The sequence below is a fragment of the Toxotes jaculatrix genome, chromosome 3 (assembly GCF_017976425.1).
Source record: "Toxotes jaculatrix isolate fToxJac2 chromosome 3, fToxJac2.pri, whole genome shotgun sequence".
NCBI lineage: Eukaryota > Metazoa > Chordata > Actinopteri > Toxotidae > Toxotes > Toxotes jaculatrix.
This window is the reverse complement of record NC_054396.1, coordinates 10,340,251-10,361,169: the sequence shown is the minus strand read 5'-3', so window position 1 is coordinate 10,361,169 and position 20,919 is coordinate 10,340,251. Positions and strand designations below refer to the sequence as shown.

The 20,919-nt window shown below is 41.8% G+C and overlaps 1 protein-coding gene across 4 annotated transcripts in view; it reads right to left on the bottom strand.

Annotated features, from left to right (window-relative positions):
* The window catches only part of cita (citron rho-interacting serine/threonine kinase a), a 34,387-nt gene that overhangs the window by 3,645 nt on the left and 9,823 nt on the right, over positions 1-20,919 (bottom strand). The window contains exons 11-48 of one of the 4 annotated variants that reach the window (XM_041034670.1): positions 19,609-19,714; positions 18,905-19,048; positions 18,590-18,709; positions 17,046-17,216; positions 16,893-16,946; positions 16,742-16,795; positions 16,399-16,539; positions 16,130-16,255; positions 15,529-15,624; positions 14,762-14,878; positions 13,942-14,051; positions 13,395-13,569; positions 11,511-11,708; positions 11,292-11,345; positions 10,756-10,953; positions 10,223-10,416; positions 9,964-10,099; positions 9,679-9,783; positions 9,227-9,367; positions 8,887-8,994; positions 8,538-8,730; positions 7,958-8,119; positions 7,084-7,107; positions 6,435-6,572; positions 5,845-6,025; positions 5,662-5,753; positions 5,409-5,513; positions 5,034-5,203; positions 4,613-4,657; positions 3,340-3,420; positions 3,075-3,210; positions 2,800-2,939; positions 2,576-2,668; positions 2,324-2,432; positions 2,002-2,130; positions 1,709-1,789; positions 1,514-1,592; positions 1,109-1,291 (exon numbers count right to left, since the gene is read on the bottom strand). In XM_041034670.1, the coding sequence (XP_040890604.1) occupies positions 1,109-1,291; positions 1,514-1,592; positions 1,709-1,789; positions 2,002-2,130; positions 2,324-2,432; positions 2,576-2,668; positions 2,800-2,939; positions 3,075-3,210; positions 3,340-3,420; positions 4,613-4,657; positions 5,034-5,203; positions 5,409-5,513; positions 5,662-5,753; positions 5,845-6,025; positions 6,435-6,572; positions 7,084-7,107; positions 7,958-8,119; positions 8,538-8,730; positions 8,887-8,994; positions 9,227-9,367; positions 9,679-9,783; positions 9,964-10,099; positions 10,223-10,416; positions 10,756-10,953; positions 11,292-11,345; positions 11,511-11,708; positions 13,395-13,569; positions 13,942-14,051; positions 14,762-14,878; positions 15,529-15,624; positions 16,130-16,255; positions 16,399-16,539; positions 16,742-16,795; positions 16,893-16,946; positions 17,046-17,216; positions 18,590-18,709; positions 18,905-19,048; positions 19,609-19,714 (4,689 nt within the window). Of the gene's footprint in view, positions 1-1,108; positions 1,292-1,513; positions 1,593-1,708; positions 1,790-2,001; positions 2,131-2,323; positions 2,433-2,575; positions 2,669-2,799; positions 2,940-3,074; positions 3,211-3,339; positions 3,421-4,612; positions 4,658-5,033; positions 5,204-5,408; positions 5,514-5,661; positions 5,754-5,844; positions 6,026-6,434; positions 6,573-7,083; positions 7,108-7,957; positions 8,120-8,537; positions 8,731-8,886; positions 8,995-9,226; positions 9,368-9,678; positions 9,784-9,963; positions 10,100-10,222; positions 10,417-10,755; positions 10,954-11,291; positions 11,346-11,510; positions 11,709-13,394; positions 13,570-13,941; positions 14,052-14,761; positions 14,879-15,528; positions 15,625-16,129; positions 16,259-16,398; positions 16,540-16,741; positions 16,796-16,892; positions 16,947-17,045; positions 17,217-18,589; positions 18,710-18,904; positions 19,049-19,608; positions 19,715-20,919 lie in introns of all 4 variants that reach the window. The other 3 variants (XM_041034671.1, XM_041034672.1, XM_041034674.1) reach the window with 3 other exon arrangements.

Sequence of the window (20,919 nt, the reverse complement as noted above, 5' to 3'; positions counted from 1 at the left end):
TCTATATCCTCTGCGTAGCAGGGAAGACCAAACCCCTCCAAAAGAAATGAAAGAATAAATAAATAAGATGCTCAAGTAAACCGAGAAATGAGTAATCAAACAAATAAAATGCACATAATTGTCGTATTTTTTACTTTAAGATTTATCTACTGTCTGCAGGATTTATTATTCCTGCAGCAAAATTAATTTCCACTGAGCAGGATTTTCCTCTGGGTGATCATCACTTTTATTTCCCTTCAACAGACAAATGCAGGCATTGCAGAATTTATTTATTTATTAATATGTAAATAATGAAGGTGTCAGACTATTATGGGTTGGAAACCCAGCTCAGTTGCTAAAGCCAAATTAACTCTCTAAAGCAATATCGTACAACTACTTTACCTTAAAATAAGCGACTGTGACTTCTAACATGGAAAATGTTGCCTCTTTCATTCCCACTCTGTGCCCTGAATGGCTGTTCTTGCACTATGCCACTTGGGTTGAGCGGGTACGAGCTCCTGCGAGAAGTGTGTAACGCTTTATGGCACCATGTCACACACTTCAAACAACGGGTCTTCATCGAGCTCAGTCATTTTTTCTTTCATTTATCAACCCTTTTGATGAAAGATGGGTGTGTTTGTTGTGATTGATGGGTTTTGTTTTCGGTACATGAGCTGTTCTAGTGGTACACTGCTTTAAGAACCGGTAACTGCTCTGACTCAGAGCTAAACGGAATTTAATGTGTCAGCGTCTAGTAAATTACCACTTGTGGCTGCAGTGCCCATTACATTGTGTGGGAGACATTTATGCTGTAACACTGATAAATAATATGCTGAAGGAATCACATTCCACTTAGGAAATGACTTACACTATTTATTGATTAATGGAAAACTTACAATATTTATTGATTTTTTGTTAATTCCATTAGTTTATTCATTCATTCCTAAACCACGTGCATGTGCATCTGCATCTGCACATGTAATAACGAAGATCAAGACGTGGTTTGGAGTAAAAAGAAGGGTGATGAGTGTTGGTAGTTTAAAAGTGTCGCTGACACAATAAAGACATTTCAGATTTTATCAGCTACCATGAAAATGTGAGCATGTCAGTGTGAGCAAATAGTCCTCACCTTCGCCCGGAGCCGTTACGCTGCAGGTCTCCTCCACCCTCTTGACATTGGACCAGGTTGCCCTTGCAGCAGATGACCCTCAGTTTGTTCTGGTAGGATGAGGCCAGGTAGATGGCCCCAGAGGAGATGGCTGGGCCCAGGTACCGTGGGTTTGGGATATCCAGGTGTGCATATGAGTGAGGCCTGGAAAGAAACAGTTAGATTTGACATTCTATCAATTAAAACAGGAGTGAAAATGAAATAGATGATTCTTGTTCTTCTCTACTGAGCCCTTAACTTAGTAATTCAAGCACTACAAGAAACAATAATACTCAGAAAAGATCCTCAAAATGATGATAATATATTTACTGGTGTGAACCTTAACTGAGGCACTGGTGCTAACAAAGAAACAGAAGGCAATATTACCCCAGAGCAGCATGTCCCTGAATCTCAATAACGTCCAGTGAGTTGAAGTAGGTCACAAACAAGTACGGTTCTCTGTAGGCTGAAAGGCCAAAAAACCCACTTAAAATCTTTTTATAGAGCACAGTGACCATTAAATAATGGAAAAATAAATGAAAATTTGAGAGAGAGATTGAGGAAATTCTGATCCACACTCACCAAATGAGAGAGGCAGACGGCTCCATTTGATATCATCACTTCTACTCCTGCGGCCGTATGCGTCCACAAACACGCCAAACTCTGCAAGAAAGATATTTCAGTTATCATATAAAACTATTTGTAAACATAAATGACAAAATCACATTTCCACAAGAATTCTTTCCTGATGAGAAATCTTCTCGCACAAAGGGTTAAATTTCGGCTCCTTTCCTGCTACATGTGCCGACATGCTTAACTGCGTACACAACATACTGAGCACATGTGCCCACACAGACAGAAAATAAACGTCTAACCATGGAAACAGAGCAGGTATTCATCCTTCTGTGGAGCAGTGGTGACCTGGATGATGGAGATGGGGAAGCTGTGGGAGGATGCAGCGAAGACAGCTGAAGCTAGCGTAACGTCGTTTTTGTCCAGGAACTCTGCGGAAGGAAAACTGTATCGGTCAGCTCATTCAGGTGTGAACGTTCAAACCTCCCAGCAACATAAACACACTTGTGCAGACTTGCTCAGAACACCATCTGGTTGACAAGAAGAAATTTATATATATATATATATATATATATATATATATATATCTTGGTTTTTTTTTTTTCATTACAGAATTTGACCAACCTTCCAGCACATACTGCTTCATTTCAATCTCATAGAACTTGTTGGTGCCGATTATGATACTGTAGCCAGTGAAGTGGATACAGCTGCAGGGCTCTGACGTCTCGATTTCCTGCAAATACAAACTAATGTTCAACAGTGACACTTTTTCAAACTCATTACTCTCTGAAGCAAAACTAGACCATCTACGCTGCTACAAAACCTTACCTCATCTTCATCATGTCTATTATCTATGCGTCTTTAAGGCCCACTCACCTTCCTGATGCAGAACTTGTTGAGGCTTTCATTATGTCGCAGAATTGTAATCTTATTGGGCATGGCGGCACAGATACAAGTCCCATTATCAATCTGTAAAGAAGGAACAATTCCGCAATCAGGACAGAACACCGCTAGGCTATTACCCTGATCATTAACTCTGACTAAATAACAGCCTGACTAGAATGATTTTGTTCTGTGTAACTAACAACAACCTGACCTACCTTTCCAGAGGAGAAGAGGTGGCATCCCTTTACTGTCTCAAAGATGAAGGGGTTGAGGTCGGGCTGAGCAGGGAGATGGGACTGTGACAGAGACTGTTTCACCTTCTTGATCTCCACCAGGCACAGAGCCCTCTCCTCTCCTGGAGGAGAATGTGAATGAATGAATGAATGAATGAGTGAGTGAGTGATCTTACATTGATGTAGCAGAATTAAAGGGAGTTTATGAAGTCTGAGTAATTGAGTATACTGGGCCTCATCTATTGTCATGTACTGACCAGTGATCATTAGCAGCTTATCAAGCTCCTTCAGGATCTGGATCTGGAAGACGGAGGTAAGCCCAGGGATGTGGGTCAAAGAGTTCTTTATGACGTTTAGAGCATACAAACCCTCCTCTGAGCCGACCAACACGATCTGAGGTAAAGGATAAGAAAGATCATGAGGGCTTAACAAGTGAACATAGAGGAGGGTAGTGTAGCAGTCAGAGGAAACTGGAAGGATGACTGATTACTCTGTTTATGCTACAAGTTTTTGCTCTTGTACCTGGTCGGTGAGAGGCAGAGTGCAGTTGATGTCCAAACGGTCATCACCCTCCAGTTTCAACAGGGAGTTCCCCAGAAGTTTCTATTAAGACAAGAGGTAGAAAGACAGAGACATGGAGCAGGGGAAGGAGGCAATTTAGGAGGATATTTTTGCAAATCAGTTTCTTTAGAGCAAGACAAGCTAACCCAGCAAGGACAACAGCCAGGGAGCCTTCACAAACAATAAATTAGTTAAGCCATCCTTTGACATTAATAAGTAGCGAATGTAAGCAGGGGATGTCTGAACCAGACAAGTCAGATCTTCCTCCAAAGACAAAACCACAAATCATTTGATTCAAACCTTTTGGTTCTTGGCAGTTTCTGATACTCAGTTACAAACGCAAATTAATTTGTATGTTTATAGCTGCACAACTTCTTGTGTGGGTGACAAAAGCAAGAGTGGGAAGTAGTTAAATTCATTAAAAATTGGTTTAATGTTGGCAGAGCCCTGACCTCAACCCCATCCAACACCTTTGGGATGGACTGGAAACTCATTGTAAGCCGGGCCTTACTGCCCAACATCAGTGTCCAGCCTCACTAATCTTCTTGTGGCTGCATGGCACGTAGGCATGCAGGCAAATATTATGGAAAGTCTTCCCAGAAGAAAGTAAATGTTTGGGTGTTTTTTCAGGTGTTCTCATATTTTTAGCCATGTAGTATATTCTCCCTTAGGGAAAAAAGGTGCATATTGAACTTTTAAATGCCTATTTGAACAGGTAATACAACTAAAGAGCCAGGGGTTTGGAAACACTGAAATACAGTTTAGAGAAAATCTAATACTATTTACAAGGGTCATTTGGCACAGAATGTAAGAGAGATGACAAACTGCTTCCAAAACAGCATTAAACACACAACCACCAAAAAACTGAAGCCTGCAGACTCAAGTTAAGCTCAGGCTGCATAGAGGAGTGTGTACATGTGTCTGTGTCTCAGTGGAAGCGGGCTAAAGCAGCTCATGGCTTTTGCAGAAACAGGCATGCCAGAACATATGACACCAGGCCAAAGGTGCACAGCAGCGTCTATTCACATCCATGCACTATGTACGTTTTATGTGTTAACGCAGCTATTTTTCAAAGAGCAGCTCTTCCCACGGACCATATTTGGTAACTGAGCCCGGGACCGTGCTGACCCGCACTGACCGGCATCAGTGTTGTATGCGTAGATGTGTACAGCTACTGCATGCTCAGTCGGTCGGTCGACTGAAGCCCAAGCATACGTGCAGCTACTTACTGTACCTGAACCAGAGGGGATAGGTTCTTCTGTCTTTTAGAAACACCTGCCTATAATATGATCCACACAACCGAGTTGAATGGAGATGCACACGCACAGTATAATCACAACGACAGAGACGATGATAACACACAAATAGAAGACGTGGATGTTGAGAACATGCAGAGAGAGAGAAAGAAGAGGGAGGGGGAGGAAAAAGAAGTGAAGGCACTGGCTGATGTTTAATGGAGGCATTCAATATATTTTACCCAATTTTCACACCAAGCACTACAGCCACCCTTGGATTAAATTACTATTCGAAATGTGCATACTGTAATAAGCGAGACACTGAGCTGTCTTTCTTACACCTTTGATAGGCAAACTCAAATTCTGAACACAATCAGACCTGACACAAGCAGAAACATATAATATACACACGGTACTTACAGCATCGGCGTCTACTTTGTCTTTAGATCCACGGGTACCAGCCACCACAGACTCCAGTACAGCCACCCAGCGCTGCTTGTCAGGGAAGCTGGGAGCCATGAAATAGAGGGACTGGCCTGGCCAGCAGGTGGTGTGGGGATGTGACTCCAGCTTCAACACATATGGGATGTCTGTGTACAAACACAGAAAGATGGATTGGTTTCTATCTTGCTAAAAGCTTCATTTCACAGCTGACAGGAATGGTCAACATTTTATTGTAAGTTGGGATTAAAAGAATAGATGGGATATGTGCATGCAATTTAGGGAGAGGATGATACACTTAAAATCCTACAAAAAGGCTGAGTGTAGCAGGATTAGGCAGTATTGATCCTGTACCTGACTTGGCAGTGTTGATGAGCTCAGAGGCTCCAACAGCTCCATGAACAGTCACCTCTCCATCAGGCATACAAAGCTCAAACTCCTCCTCTGCCTTTACACAGTCTAGAAGAAAAACACCACATGATTTTCTTTCAATTGAATTCTGCTGTATTGGTCTTCATTGAATCATAAACAGTTTAATGATGACAAACTGTCTCATTCAGAAAAATGAAAAAAAAAAAGAAATGCAATCTAGAAAATTAGTACTGACCCTCTCTGGGCTCACTGTCATAGATGGACACTTTGGTGCCATCTAACACCACATACTTCCTTTCCCAGCCTTGTTGACCACGCTTTCCATTTCTAAGTGAGCAAACACAGACACACCTTGAATGCTGTGAATTTAACACAGTGCATATGGTCAGTGTGGCAGTAAAGGACTGAATTAGTTTACCTAGGCTGCTTCATCCATCCCTCCAAGCGGACATGCCCACTGGCCTCTTTGACCTGCAGCGCAGGTGAGTTTGCCTTTTCTCGGCACAGAGCCTCTGAAAAGTGAGTGGCATACTCAGCTGGCAGACCGCAGGTGGCCGGAAGACATGGCGAGCATTTAGGGTGACACAAGGTGTGGCACTCTATGATAAGGCAGAGAGAGAGAGGGTGAATCAAGCTGATTAGGATTTATTAAAAAGCTCTTTTAATAGTCTTATCATTACTATGGGAGTTTATATTATATTTTTTCAAGCTTTCAAATGACTGATGATGACATGAGAAAGGCTACTGTGTTTTTCAAGTCACCGTGTGCTTTCACACTGCCTCTGGTTTGGGAATCAATCAAAATCCCACATTTTTATTTTCTAGGACTCATAACAGTTGGAATTCTAATGATAGTCCCAACAAATCTGATTCCATCACATGAGGGAGACTAATATGATGGCCACACTACAAGAACTATTTCCAGCATTCTTGTTAGGGCTGGCCAATAATTTGTCCTTTGAAATGTCTTCCAATGTGGTACTCTCAGCCACAGTGCAGGATGCAGACCTAGACAAGTGGCAGCCTGTCGCCCAAAATGCACAGTGTCCAGGCAGACGGCGCACTTGGCAGCCCTCATGTTGAGCCCCACAGTGAAACGATGAGGGATGTTGTGGTGCATTCTCTCTTTCACACGCCGACCAAACTCTGTAATACAAAGAGGGAGGAAGGACGTGGGCAGGGACAGGAGGTTACTGTAAGAGAAATGTGGGACCATAACACTTTGTTACAGGCTTAATCGCTTCAGAAGTCAGCAACAACTGAATTAGTTCCAGTTTTTTTCAAGCAGCATGGGGCAATTTGAATAATGAATGAATTATTTTAATTGCAGGTACGGGGCGTATGAATGTTCACGTATTTTAAAATAGTCTATCAGTTTCAGATTATGCATGCCAATGAGCATGGGATGCATTAAAATGCTCCTGGGTGAGAAGCTACCTATCCTGCCAAATGCCATCTAAATCATGACTCCAGGAATGAGGCTGGAAAAAAAAGGACGTCAAAGTTGACCTTTAAGAGACAAGTCTATGGACAACAGGACAGGAGGACAACAGGACAGATGTACAGTATGATTTGAACATAATGCGTTTGCAGTATGTCATGCATGTAGATGAGCTCATGCATGTGAGAAGACACACTGTGGTGACTGCTAACTTACTTTCAAAGGTGACCCTCCTCTTTTCTGTGAGGAGCAAGAGGAAAGAGACAGAAAGGAGAGAGCAGTCTAACAATAGCTAGGTGAAAGCAAAGGAACACAGAGAGTCAGGGGTCTGAATCACAAAGCAAGTTCAACCTGCAAGTAGGCAACTGTTACCCAAACATTTGTCTCTGATAAAATACACATTAATGCGTATCTCATGGTATCATAACTACTGACACCATGGTGTTTAGAAATTCAGTTGCATATGAATTCTTTATTTTTGTCACTGGAAGATAATTTTCAAATTGTTTCTCCATTTTTCTTTTGTTATAAGATGATGGGTTGTTCACACGTTTTGATATGAGTCACTGAACCTGCCACGAAGCAATGATATATGCGACAGAGGTTCAGTCTCCATGGTGATCGACCTCCCCAACCCCCCACCAAAAAGTACTTTAGCTTTGTAATAGGGGAAAGCCTGGATTAAAAGTAATGTTCCCTAGCTAATCCACTATTCTTACTTTGTGAGACAGGCCCGAGCAGGATTACAATGTTAGCTGGATAAATGCACAGTGAATAAAACCTGAAACAGCTCTTTTTACTTGAGTCCATGTCCCTGGTTTAACATGTGCTGAACAGAGTTATCCAACGTTATTTAACTTCATAATCCTGCTTGGTGAGACAAACCATAGAAAGAACACACATAAACACACCACATGAACAAAATAAGTGAACAGGAAGTTCCACTTGTGTTGACACTGATAGTATAACGGTGAACGCTGGCGTGGGGGAAATATGCAGCTTCAAAACAGGAAACCTGAGGTCCAAATTGAGGCTGACAGTAGCACTGAGCCTACTTGGGTGTTTGTGTATCTGTGTGTGTGCGACTAACCTTCAGGTGTGGAGGTCTCCTTACAGCGGGTGGAAGGGTTGAGCAGGTTGCTGGGGTTGGGCTGATGTTCTGGGGATTTGACAATGGCTGACATGAGGATTTGGTGGCGGGCCTGAGCCGGTGTGGATGGAGCCACATGTTCCTGGGCTTTGAAATGAGCCGCTGTATCACCACAAGCACATAAAACAACCTAATATTAGATCAGTGATACTCATTTAGCGGGAAATATTTTAATCCATTAGCAAAAAAAAATCATGGATTCTGAGATGGGTCTCATAATCTCATAGAACTTGACAGGTGTAGGCAATGGATCAGAATGCTGCCATGGTAACTCTATTAAAAGATGTCTGGGAACAGATAATTGAGGGGCCACAAAGCAGGATTTCCTGAGCTGACTTTGTCATGTGAGGTTGTCATCTCTCATCTCAGATGGCAGGGCTCAGTTTATACTGGTGTAGGTTTTGATGGAAAATATGATTACCAGAGTTAAATCAACATCTCTCCGAGTCAGGAGATGTCATTCAGATATAAAACATATGAGACTGCGCTACAGCTGGTCCAGTTAGAGAGCTGTCCCTACCTTCTTCTCTAAGGGACCGTAGCTCTATCCTCATCTTCTGCAGAGCCTCTTCCAGCTCTGCACACCTTGAACGCTCCTTCTCCAAAGCAAGTTTCATGTCACTGTACTGCATGGGAACTGCTGGCTGGGCCTGTGGAGCCAGCGCCCCGTTAGTTGTGGTACCTACATCCTCTCGCCGCCGCCCAAATATTCCCTGTTCAGAGAGGGAACAGTACTGAATTCATCTATAGATGCATAGTTGACATTACTAATATTATACATGAACACTACAGTACATTCAAATCTTTAACTTGAAGGTGATTATCAGTCTAACATGGCTTATAGTTAGCATTAAAAGATTTTCCCAGACCTTCTTTTTCTTGGTGGGCTGGTCCATTTTCGCCTGGAGGAAGTCAATGAGTTTGGTCTGCTGGGAGATTGTCCCCTCCATCTTCACCTTCTCATGGGAGTACACAGCCTGCAGGAAAGAAAATAGAAGATCACAGAAATCACAAAAAATACCTCTGAACAACTTTAAAAGAATTCCCTCTGAGTACACATGAGTTATGATTACTTTATCCTTTTGGTCCCCCTGAGATATTTTATTACTTGTCGACATTAGCTGCTCTATTCTAATATCTAACTAGGACTCCCTTTTTCCCTAAAGACCACTGTTTTCTATCAGTTTGCAAAGGTGTTGCACTGGGCACCTGTATATTCTCCAGCTGGTACTCAAGATCAGTCCTCTCTGTCTTGAGCATGTCGGTCTGGTCCAGGGCGTCCTGCAGGCCTTGGGTCAGACGGAAAATGTGGCTCTTCTGGAGGTCCATCTGCTGCTGCAGCTTCCCTTGCTATTGGGACACCAGCACACACATATTTAAATAGGGACAATGAATTCAAAACCAGCAAGATTTTAAAGTGTTCACAAAACTAATTAACTCAAATAGGAGAACATGCATCCACACAGACCATCTCCTCCAGCACAAACAGATTTCCCCAATAGTGCCATTTAAAAAAAATAAAAAGTCCTTTCAGTCCATTTCAACAGTTGGATTAAAAAGTCCTACTGGTTGTATATTTTAAGGAATTATGGGGACATAAATGCAACTTAAAATTAAAATATCAGGTATTTTATATAGGGCGGTCGTATTTCACTTTCTACCTCTTCCATGAGCCTCTGTTTCAGTTCTCTCTCGGTCTCCAGTTTCTGCTGTAAGCTGCGGGCGTTCATCTCCAGCATGGCGTGCTTCTTCTCCAGATCATTGAGCTGTGAGAACATGTGAGTGCATGTTAAAACATAACACAACACAGCCACAAACACAGCGCTGATTTTCTGTCTCACAAGTAAGACAAATATTTGTTGGTTGAGGCAAGGCAAGACATTTCACTCGACAGAGTGAGATTAAAGTTAAATTATAAGTAAGACATATGAACATGTGTGACTCACAGTATCAGACAGACTTTCAGCCTTCAGTCTCTGCTCCTTCAAAGCCTGCTGTAAGGCCAGGATCTCAGCCTTGTGCTCTTTGACTGCCAGTTCCACTGCCTGGCGAGACTCAGTGCTGCGCTGGTCTGCACGCAGCCTGTGAACAGCAGAATAACAAGTCTTAAAATGGTAATATATTTTAATGAATGTATTGAATAACACTGAGCTGCCAATGAACACACTGTAAATAAATTCCAAAGTATTCATGCTTGAATCTTACCTATTCTGCTTCTCATTGTCTAGCAGCCTCTGCAGGTCCCTGGTGCGTCTCTCGGCTTGGCTTTTTTCATCCTCCAGGGCTGCTCTCCAAGCCTCCCACTGCCTCTCCTTCTCCAGCAGCTCGTCGTTTAGGGACTCCAGTTCCACCACCTGCTCCTCCAACATGCTGCATGTTGTCTTCAGTGTCTCGATGTTCTGGTAAGATAAACACAAGACCAGACTGAAAAGAGCATTTTTCAGTTTCTTGGTGAAACCATGTGACTTGCATTTCATTTTCGATAACAGCACACAGTCTCATTATTGTGAGGCTGAAAAGTTACATGATATAATGCACAGTAATTTGGCTTGGAACATGAATAAGCTTGTTACCGTGTGATCCCTAGCTGGAACATAATTTAATAAAGCAAAAAGAAAAAAAAATAGACATAAAAACAATATATTTTACTTTCCACTATATCTACCAATATGAGGGACTGTGGGTTTGTAGTTCTTCATGTTCAAGTACTTTCAAGCATTTCCTTGTACGCGCATTACCTGTTTCTGATTGTTGAGGTGCATCTCACGGTCAGCCACCTCCCTCCTCAGCCTGTCCACTTCCTGGCTGAGCTGTAGCTGGTCCTCCCTCTCATCTGACGCTTCGTCAAGTTGTTTGGACAGGTAGAAGTTCTGGCGGTTCAACTCAGCATTCTCCTGACTCAGCTGAGTAAGCTGCTCCTCCAGGTCAGTGATCACCTGAGGCAATACAGACAAGTTTGTGTTAGCCCTGCTAATGGAAGTGAAAAGATATTTTAGTTTCTGTCCAAAAAGCCAGGGAAAAGGAATCCTTTCAGTAATAGCACAGTTGGGCTACTGATAAAGACTGTAAACTGATATTTACAATCACTCTAATTAATGTGAGTTCTAATACTGACGTTACTTCCAGTGTCTCATTGGTAAGAGAAATATCTTTGGCATGCAGGATTTAGGAAAAGCAGTAAAATAAATAATTGAAAACTATCTAAAGTTCTCCATGTTGCATGCACAAAATTCTTGAGCGTGAAAACAGGCAAAAAGGCTGTGGCTGCACTTACTGAGCAGCTGTCTCTCAAGGCATCAAACTTGCGCTGAATTTCATCTCTGTGATTCTGTGAGAAACCAGAAAGCAAAAATACAACCACATCCGACTGCTGCATATAGTGAGGACACTACAGATTATCTACATCTAAATACATTTATGCAGAATGTATGTGCACCTATATTTCTACGAGTGACTCCGATTGCACACCCATGCTTGCACTTGTTTGTCTTACCCTGAGGGCGGTGATCTCCTCCTCAGCCTCAGCGGTGGTCTCTTCCAGCTCGGTCTTCGCTTGCTGCAGCTGGCTCTCCAGGGCAAGACGTGCAGCCTGCAGGCTGCTAATCTGGGACTCACGCTCCTGCAGGGAGAGGGTCAACTCCGACACCTGTCTCTTGATCTCCAGCTTCTCTTCCTCATGTTCGAGGCCCATCTACAAGGGGACAGGACTAATGTCAATGTTGTGAAATGTACATCAGACCTAAATGACTGTATTTGCACATCATTTACGGAATTCTTTTAACATGCTCAGAGTAACACATGATAGATGTTATAGGACCATCAGGGCAATTTAGAAACTGGAGGCAAACTCATACTGGTTAAAGTCAGCATAGTGGACTGCTTGAAACTTGCATTTGTCTGTAGTGCTAACACTTTGTAATACGGCTGATATGAATTTGAAACCTGCAGTTACTTCTATAACTATATATAAGATAGCTTTGCTTTTCTTTGGTTACAGCCAAGACGTTTTTAAACTTTTTAAGGCCTTCATAAAATTTAAGAGCCATTGAAAGAACAGAGCAAATAAAAAGTTGAAAAGGTTCAAATTACTAAATTAATAATACATTACTCTGAAATAATGCAAGCCAAATGGACAGTATTTAAAAAAGGATAAAAGAAGATTAATTAGAGGATGTGAGGGGACACAAAACCCACCAGCAGATAAAGAAATGCAGATTCATACCCTAAAAATAGGAAAGCACAGAGAAATCTAAAAGTGTATGATGAAAAAAAAAAGACCTCTGGTGACTGGATATAAACTGTTGTACTTGTTAATACCTAAAAATAAAATAATTTGAGACCTTTTCAAGATTCTTAGAAGAACACATGTACATTATGTGCTGGCAGTGTTCAAAACAACATAAAGCTGAAACACAAGGGTGCATTTAGCTTCTCCATAAAGATCCTACTGTTACAGAGAGGGAAAGGCTGATCTCAACTGAAAGTACATATTTGTGTGTGTGTGAGAGGACAGAGTGTGTGTTTGTAAGTGAATGTGCAGAGAGGCCAGCAATTAGTGCCAGTCTATGTATCACATCTCAGCGGGGAAGAGTGTGTGGAGGTAGAGCTATGACATCCAGTCAGCAGGTTGTCCACCAGTGAGGTGGTGAGACAGCACACCAGGGGGGTGAGGGCTCTCAAACAGGAAAAAGGGGCGTTATGGTCCTCAATTGTGTCCAATCATCTTATTATAGAATAAGTTTGTATTGAATGCACATACAGCTGATGGGTTTTGTGGTTCAGAACCATTTTGTGCTTTTACAACTCCTAACTCGAATGTAATGCATCAAAGATTTACAGGTGACTGTCAAACATCTGAAATAGGTTTAAACAAGCACTTCATTTCTTGGTAATTTACTTTAATGTAAAATTAAAGATGTTAGGCTTGAAAAGCTTTTCATGATAATAAAGCTTTCAGAAGCAGAGCTCATGGACCTCTAGGATACCTCTGCAAGGTGGATGCTTGCCAACATGTGGGCTTTAACTTCAGTGCTTTGATTTAAGGGTAAACTGTTCACCTTTCAACGTCCTGTTATATTTTCAAATAGTTAAACACCTGGGGTCTCACCTGTTGTCAGCCAATGCAGCAACATTGTCTCAGAGATATCAAATGAATTCTGTACACTCCAATAGACCAGATACAGCTTGAGTACAGGCCCAATGGCAATTTTGTAGAGGTGCCGTTGCAGCCCTCCTGTATTTAATTAGCTGCTTATCTGAAAGGGATCTGAGCTCGGTAGCTGATCAGCTGCTGTAATCCCTTTTGTGGATCGTAATGAGGCTCCACTGTATGCTACTTAAAGTGAGGTACTTTATCTTCAGTGTCCTGTTGCCTCACCTCCCGCAGCCTGCTCTCCAGCTCCAGCAGCCGGGTCCTCTTGGTTTGCTCCTGCTGACTCATCTTCTCCAGGTGCTCCTCCAGTTTGGCATTTTGGGCCTCCAGCTTGCCTGCCTGAGACTCCAAATAGAACTTTTGCTGCCGTAGCTCTGAGATCATCTCCTCCTGGGCTTTCCTGGCAAAAATATAAAGAGGCGAGATTATAATGACTGTTTATAATCTTTCAAATACTTTTCAAATAGTTACCTTCACTGTGACTAATTCGTCTTGGTAAACAAAATTTAATTCAGGTGACGACATGTGCATTATATTAACAAAAGTATGTTAAAAATTCCTTAAACAAGTACATTTTAAAGTTAAGATTAGTTGAAAATATATTTTCTGCAATTAACCTGAGAGATGAGTCACAGTTTACACTCAAGGGAGATGGATCAGCCATGGTGCACAAAGATGTAAGTGCACACTAATGAAGCAATTTGAGGCCCGAGGAGTGTGGGTGGGGGCAATCATGAAAGCACAGTGTGGGCAGAAGGTCTAGTTAACTCACATATTCTTCTGGGTGTAGATGCTGCTGTTAGCGGCCAGCTTGTTAGCCTCTGACAGTTCGGCGATGCGCTGCTCCAGGTTCTTCATCTTGGAATCCATCGCATTAATGGTCTGCAGGAAGACGGAGATACAATAACAGTGGAAATCAAATCCAAACAAACAGGGGCGAATGAAGTGATATATTCCACTTTGACTGATCACCAAATCCTACTGAGATGCAGACACATATTTCAGCAGCACTTTTTTTTCTATAGGAGAGTTGTATACTCCAGCAAAATCCTATTAGAGTCCATTAAGGTGTTGCCTGACTCCTCTACTGTCAATGTCAGATGACTGCCTCCGAAAGCTTCTTAACCGCTTCAATTCTACCACATTAACCAGATTAGGACTTGAGCCCAGGCTTTGTAGTGCAACATGAAGTATACTACAATTTAATCCAACTGTACATTCCAATACAGCTGAACCACTACAGCAAATTACTGTGTCAAGCAACAACAAACATTGATGGATTCTAGTTGTCAAATTCTCAGAACAACTTCATAGGTGCATGAGAAGGTATCACGTGTTCACTAACTGCTTTCACTCAGTGAGACTTATGAAGTACATTGGACTGTTTTTGGTATAGGGTAAAAAAAAATAAACAAACTTAAAATCAGACAGTTATGTACACTGCTGCTGCACTTTCTAATGTTGCAAAATAATTCAATAAAAAAATAATGGTATTTGACCTACGTAATATTTTAAACCCACTAGTTGTTTTAAATCTACTAGCAAATGTCTGAGTGGATATAAGTGTTGAAAAGCCCGCTGTGTTTTCTTACTGCTTTCTGTTCACTGATAAGTTTGCAGTTCTCCCTCGACTCCTCCTCTTGCTGGGCTCTTCTGGCCTCAAGACTCTCCTTGTCAGCCAAGTCTACCTTCATCTGGGCCTCCAGAACCTGGATCAGACGGAATCAGTGAACAGAAGACCAGACAATGCTGATTTGACCACATTTAGGTTGAAGTCTATGATCTGCTACATTATAAGTGTGGTGAGGACACCCCTCCTTTTCATCACAAATTCCACTGGCACGGAGAAGAATAAAAACATACTGACATGGTTGTAAATGTACAGCCTGGTGTGGAAGCAGTAATTAGTGCGATGTCAAGCCTCACTGTAAAACATGTGACAGCTCTGACTTACATCCACCTCAACGCTGATTTAAAATGGCAGCAATGACTAGGAAGTACAACACTTAAATACACTGCATAAACACAGTGCTTATTAGGAAAATCTAGCTAAAACTAATGCAAACTAGTACAACAGTCCTGCAATAAATCCAACCTTCATGCAGGTTATAATGTTGGCTTTTGTTGAAAGTGCTTCAGAGAGGTGTTGATTCAACTTCATGGTCATCGTGTAGGCTGTAGTCTGTAATACTGTTAAACTGTTTTGCACGGTAGAGAGAAGTGTTTCTGTTATTTGGTATTAATGGGGTGGACACAATAACAAAAGCACCTCTCTTTCAACAGCTGAACCAAACCTTCATGAATGAAGGTTCTATTGCAGGACCGTTTATTAAATTTGGACAATATTAGAGGTCCCCACCTTGATCTTGTCCTCATAAAGCCTCTCCTTTTGAACCAGTTGGGTTTCCATCCTCTGGGCTGTCGACTGGGCATCTCGCAGGTTCTCCTCCAATTCCTGAAGGAAGTAACATTGTAAAGGTAACTGGAGACATTTAACACAATAAAATGCACTCCAAGTTGCTCATTTATGTAAATAATACAGAAGAAAAAACACAAACTACCACCCTGACGACTGCTTAAAGTAGCCTAAAACCCTGGAGTTACAAAAGACATGACAGCACAGTGAAAGCTGTTCTACTAAGGCTAGAAGAAGAAACTTGCATTGAAAAGCTGGAAATCCACAAGTCGGCTGCAGCGGTGCCTGCTCATGTTGACGCTGGTAAAATCTATGTATGCACTGACACTTATTGACTAGTAGCCATTTCTGTGAGATCAGCTAGCAAGAAGCTCTCTGTGGACAAGTGTGTCCAGTATGTACATGTGTGCTCTAAGATAACTGAGGAGGATGGACTGGGAAAGGGTGGAATGAATGGAAGAGGTGGGCAGGGGGGGGGGGGGGGGGTGAAATTAGGGGTGGAGTGGGTCAGAGTATTAGCAAGCCTTATCTGTAGCTCTCTCACCAGGATCTTTTCAGCCATCTGCTGGATCTGCTGGGATTTGGTCTGAATGTCATCTTTCAGCTTATTCTCCCGCCGCTCAACCATCTCCAGCCTTTTTACCTGATTCTCCAGGGTCTTCCTGCCCTCCTGCTTACACAACAAAGAGAATAACATAAGACTAACCACAAAGAAAATTTCCCAAGAGTGACTTGTGCTGGTGTGGCCCAGATAGAGAAATGGTATGTAACAAACAACTGCATCATTTTAGTGGTATGGGTTTGGTTTGGTACCTCCGTCTCTCTCAGGCGGCGTTTTAAAGTGTCACTAGAGTCGGTTTTGCCTCGCAGGCGCTCCAGGTCTCGCTCCAGCCGCTCTTTGGCCTGCCGAACATTCTGCAGCAGCTCAGTGGCTTCTGTGCTCGCTTTCACCGCCTTGGGGAGGTCAAGAGTTCAAAGGCTGTTAGTGGATCCCAAGACAAACCTCTTGATATGCTTGGGCAATTCCTATCCCCTGAGACATTGCAAAAAAGCTTCTCTGGACCGTAAACAGAGACACAAAGCAGGCAAAATACTGTTCTCACCACTTTTCAGACACTAAAAAAGAGAGATTATAGCAGCTGTAAAAATAATTTACCTTGGACAGTTTGTCCTGGAGCTCTTGGATTTTCACCTGCTGCTCAGAATTAGTCTTAAGAGAGAGAGCAGAGTAAGCTCAGACATGAAGAGTCACCACAGCTTTAGCCATGAGGATCTATCCAGCAAGGGAAGAAAAGAAGAACTGATACCTTCTCAAGTTTGGAGAGGAGCTCCTCCACGTCGGCTTTGCCCTGCTCTTTGGCCTGAAAAATAAACAGCATATGTTGGAAATATATATATATATATGGTATATTCTCAGCCTTAGGCTTGACCCCCATTTCCATTTGCATTATCAAACATACCTTCTGGATTCTCTGCTGGTATTCCACAGCTTTCCTTTTCAGTTCCTCACTTGTTTGCCTGGAGTCCCTAAGTTCAGCTTCGTAGAGGTCACTGCGGCGTCGGGCAGCTGACAGGTCCTCCTCCAGCTGCCTGATGGTTACCTGCATCTCCTCCAACTGGGCATGGTACTCCTGAGGGCATAGATAGCACACAGTGGTGACCAATATGGAAAAGAAACTCCAAAAACAGAAAGGGTTCATTAACACATGAGGTCAAGTTTGAACTTACATTTTGATAAACAAGACAAGTTCACATTTCTAGATCTTATTTTTCATTTTTGTGTTGTAATCATTGTGATCATCTTATATCCCAGCTGTACAGCTCTTCAAGTTGTGCTATAGTAAAATAATTTAACGCAGCTGTGTTTCAGCATAAACCAAATTTCAGTAATTTGGTTTATGCTGCTTCGTGTGTTTTTCTTCAATAAATGCTCAACTGTTCTATTCAGGCTTTTCCTGGGGAAAAAAAAAATCAATTATCAGATTTTTTATGTTTTTTCAAAGAACAGCAGCAACAGCAGCGAGAGCTTGTTTGAATCCGCCTGAACAGAGGAACTGTGCTGTTAGTGTAGGCAGCAATTGCTGCCAGTGCTATACAGACAAAGATGTACTTCACAGATCTGCTGACACTGTTTCATTGTGCAGTGATCTATAGAAACTGCAGTGCACTGCTGCAATGACCATTTATCACCCAAAGTGTCAAAATCAAAGATAACAACTCAAGAATTACCACTTTAAAGCTGTAGTTGGCAACTTAGCACTACAGAGCACCAAATGAAAGGAAAATAACTGCTTAAGTCTGTAAAAGTCCCTGACAACATGTTACACTGATGTTGTTAAACAGCTCACTCTTTGATTTGACACTTCCTGCATACTGAGATAGAATAAATGGAAAGAAAAATGCATTTACTTACAATGGGCGACTAGTCTGGATTTTTATCACAAGGGGTGAAATGTTTATCAGAACTCAGATTTTCTTTATATAAATGTGTTTTTTTGTGTCGAAGTAAATTTCTGAGTTAAACTTTAACCTGTGACTTAAATCATGAATGTATATAAAAATAAATAGTGTGTTATTCCCCTGAGAGTAGGGTGGGCAAATCTCTTGAGTAATAATCAAAGTCTCCTTCACTTTTCTACCTTGAAGGGATGCCATCTGCAGGGATGACCTTTATGAGTGCTAAGGACAAGGGAGTCCTCAGAGGGGAAGCCCTGCCTGTGTAACAGGGACACACTGAAGAGAAGTATAATCTCATGGCTGCTTCAGTGACTCTGTTATCAGTTATGACAGTGCAAAGATGAGACTGAGGAAAGCAGAAAAATCTCCACAAATAAGACGACGGCTTTATGGATGCAGTATATAGCATTTTTTTCTTTTTCACCACGCATTTTTTTCTGGGGTATAAGCACCTTTAAGTGTTTATAAAAATCTCCAAATGTACCACATCATTATCGTGATGAGAGGGAGGAGACAGAAGATCTTCTGAATGAGAAGATTTACATACTTGCTCTTTAATTTCCTGCAGCTTGTTGCTCTGTTCGCGGATGTCGTGCAGCAGCTGCATGGCCTTGTCATCCTCTCTGGAGACCTCCACACGTGCCTCCTCCAAGCTTCGCTTCAGGCTCTGCAAACACGTACATACTCACAAACTCAAAGCTGCTGTTGGTTCAAATTTTTTTGAACCAACAGCAGCTTTGTGACTAGTGTTGAGGGCAGCAACAGAAAACTACACCAAAAACACAAATTGGTGTAAGACTATTTCTTATATTTTGATCATCTGTTTAAATTCTACACACATACAGTTGTTATTGTGACTCACACTGCACTCAGTGATGTAGGTGGCAAGGTCTTGCTCCAGGATGCTCCTCTGAGTCTCAGACGCCTTCAGCTCCACATCTTTCTGGTGGAGTACTGACTCCAGGTCAGTCATTTTACGCTGGAACCTGGAGATCTCCTGCTCCATCTGAATCCACCGGAGAAAACAGTATAATCACCAGTTTCACTGCAACTTTACTGAAGGTTAGCAAATTACAGTAGAAATGGTGATGGACTGTGTGGCAGAAATGTAAAGGTCCTTAAAGTGGTGACTTAAATCAGTGAAAAGGATCCATCAGCGAAATGTTCTGATGACAGCTGATATATTTGACCTATCAACCAACCGTGAATGCTTAAAAAAAGAAGTAGCTGTAATGTTGTACACACAACAAGATTAACTTGGCTTATTACAGCACCACCAGAAGCCTGCTGGATCTGTGTTAAGCCAGTCAGCCAGAATAAACACAAGACGTCTGCTAATAAAACCCATGATGGAATCATTTTTGCTGATAACAAATTTCTACAACATGAATATAAAAAAATAACAAATTTACAGTTTCCACTCAGCCAGCAGTCATCTTATTCCAGTCATCTCTGGCTAACTTACTCTTGCATTTACAAATACAGTAGCAATGAAGTGTTTGTCATAAAAGCTAGAGATGAAGAACTTTAATAAGACACATTTGAAAAAGCAAAGTACATGCTCACCTTGTGACATTTGTCTTGAGTTTCTTGTAATTCTTTGCTTTTAAGGTGCAGTTTCTTTTCCATGGAGTTGGCCTTTGCAGGAGAGTTGAGGCCTGCGGACACTGACCTGAGGACAGCAACATATACAGTATAGATGTTGTTTAGTACCATTTAAGCCACAAATACACAATACCTCACCTGTATTACACAGAAATGTCCACCAATCCATCAAGGTCAAGTGCCACATTCGAACATATTCTGAACCACGTCATGTAAGCAAGCATGAGTGCTGCTTTCTCTAAATGTGTCTTGTTGTGTAAAAACATTACAAAAACTTTTAGGTATCGCAAATTCTCCAATCATATCAGCTAACCAGAATGAGGACGACCGACAGTGTCATACCATGACATGAAGCGGCATCGTGTAACGGCAAACCTCGACAGTATTGTAGCTGTAATTAAGCTGGCTGAAATGCAGAAACAACACCCACACATCATGAATGAGCAGCAGACGCGAGAGCAGCAAAATATGCACCGACTCTACTTTAAGAAAAGTACACAGAGGAATATCTACCCATAACAATAAGGCATTCAACAGAGCATTTTTGAAGTGAGAAAGAGCTGAGTATATTTTATTCATCGTGGTTTATTCAGGATGAAATAGACTATATGAACATAACAGTTGTGTAGACCCGGGAATATTTGCTGTTTGCCCAACAAAATAATGAGACAGGAGAATTTAGGCTATGCTCTTGCTTGGGGTTTATCTACACTGAGCTCTGAAGTGAGTCCAATGCACCAATTTTTCTTGTTTATTAAAGGTGATGTCCTATTTTGTTTCCATTCTTTGGGAATAATTTAGAGTACAAAGTCAATTTTCCATCTCTTGACCAGAAAAAAAGCAATGCTGAATAGAAGTCTTCTAAATAAATGAATGGGTCTGTATGAATGAGTTCACAAATACCGTAGAGGGATCTTTAATAAAAGTGACTCACACTGAGTCAGAGTGTTAAAAATAAGCATGAATACAAGCACTATGTATTTATGTATATATATATGTGTGTGTGTGTGTGTGTGTGTGTGTGTGTGTGTGTGTGTGCGTGTGCATGCTGGGTGAGATGTGGCTCACATCACTGACAAACACAGCCACAACCACACAACACCCCAACCAGTCTTTTCATAGGAATCTACATTAAAAAAAGAAGCCAGTTGAAACTATTGCCAATTAAAAATTTATGTTAGACATCAAAATTCATAAAGCTCCCCAGCGCCTAGTTGAGAGCCTAGTCTAACAGTTTAGGGGGGATATAGTTAATGTGGCAATTTAGAACTC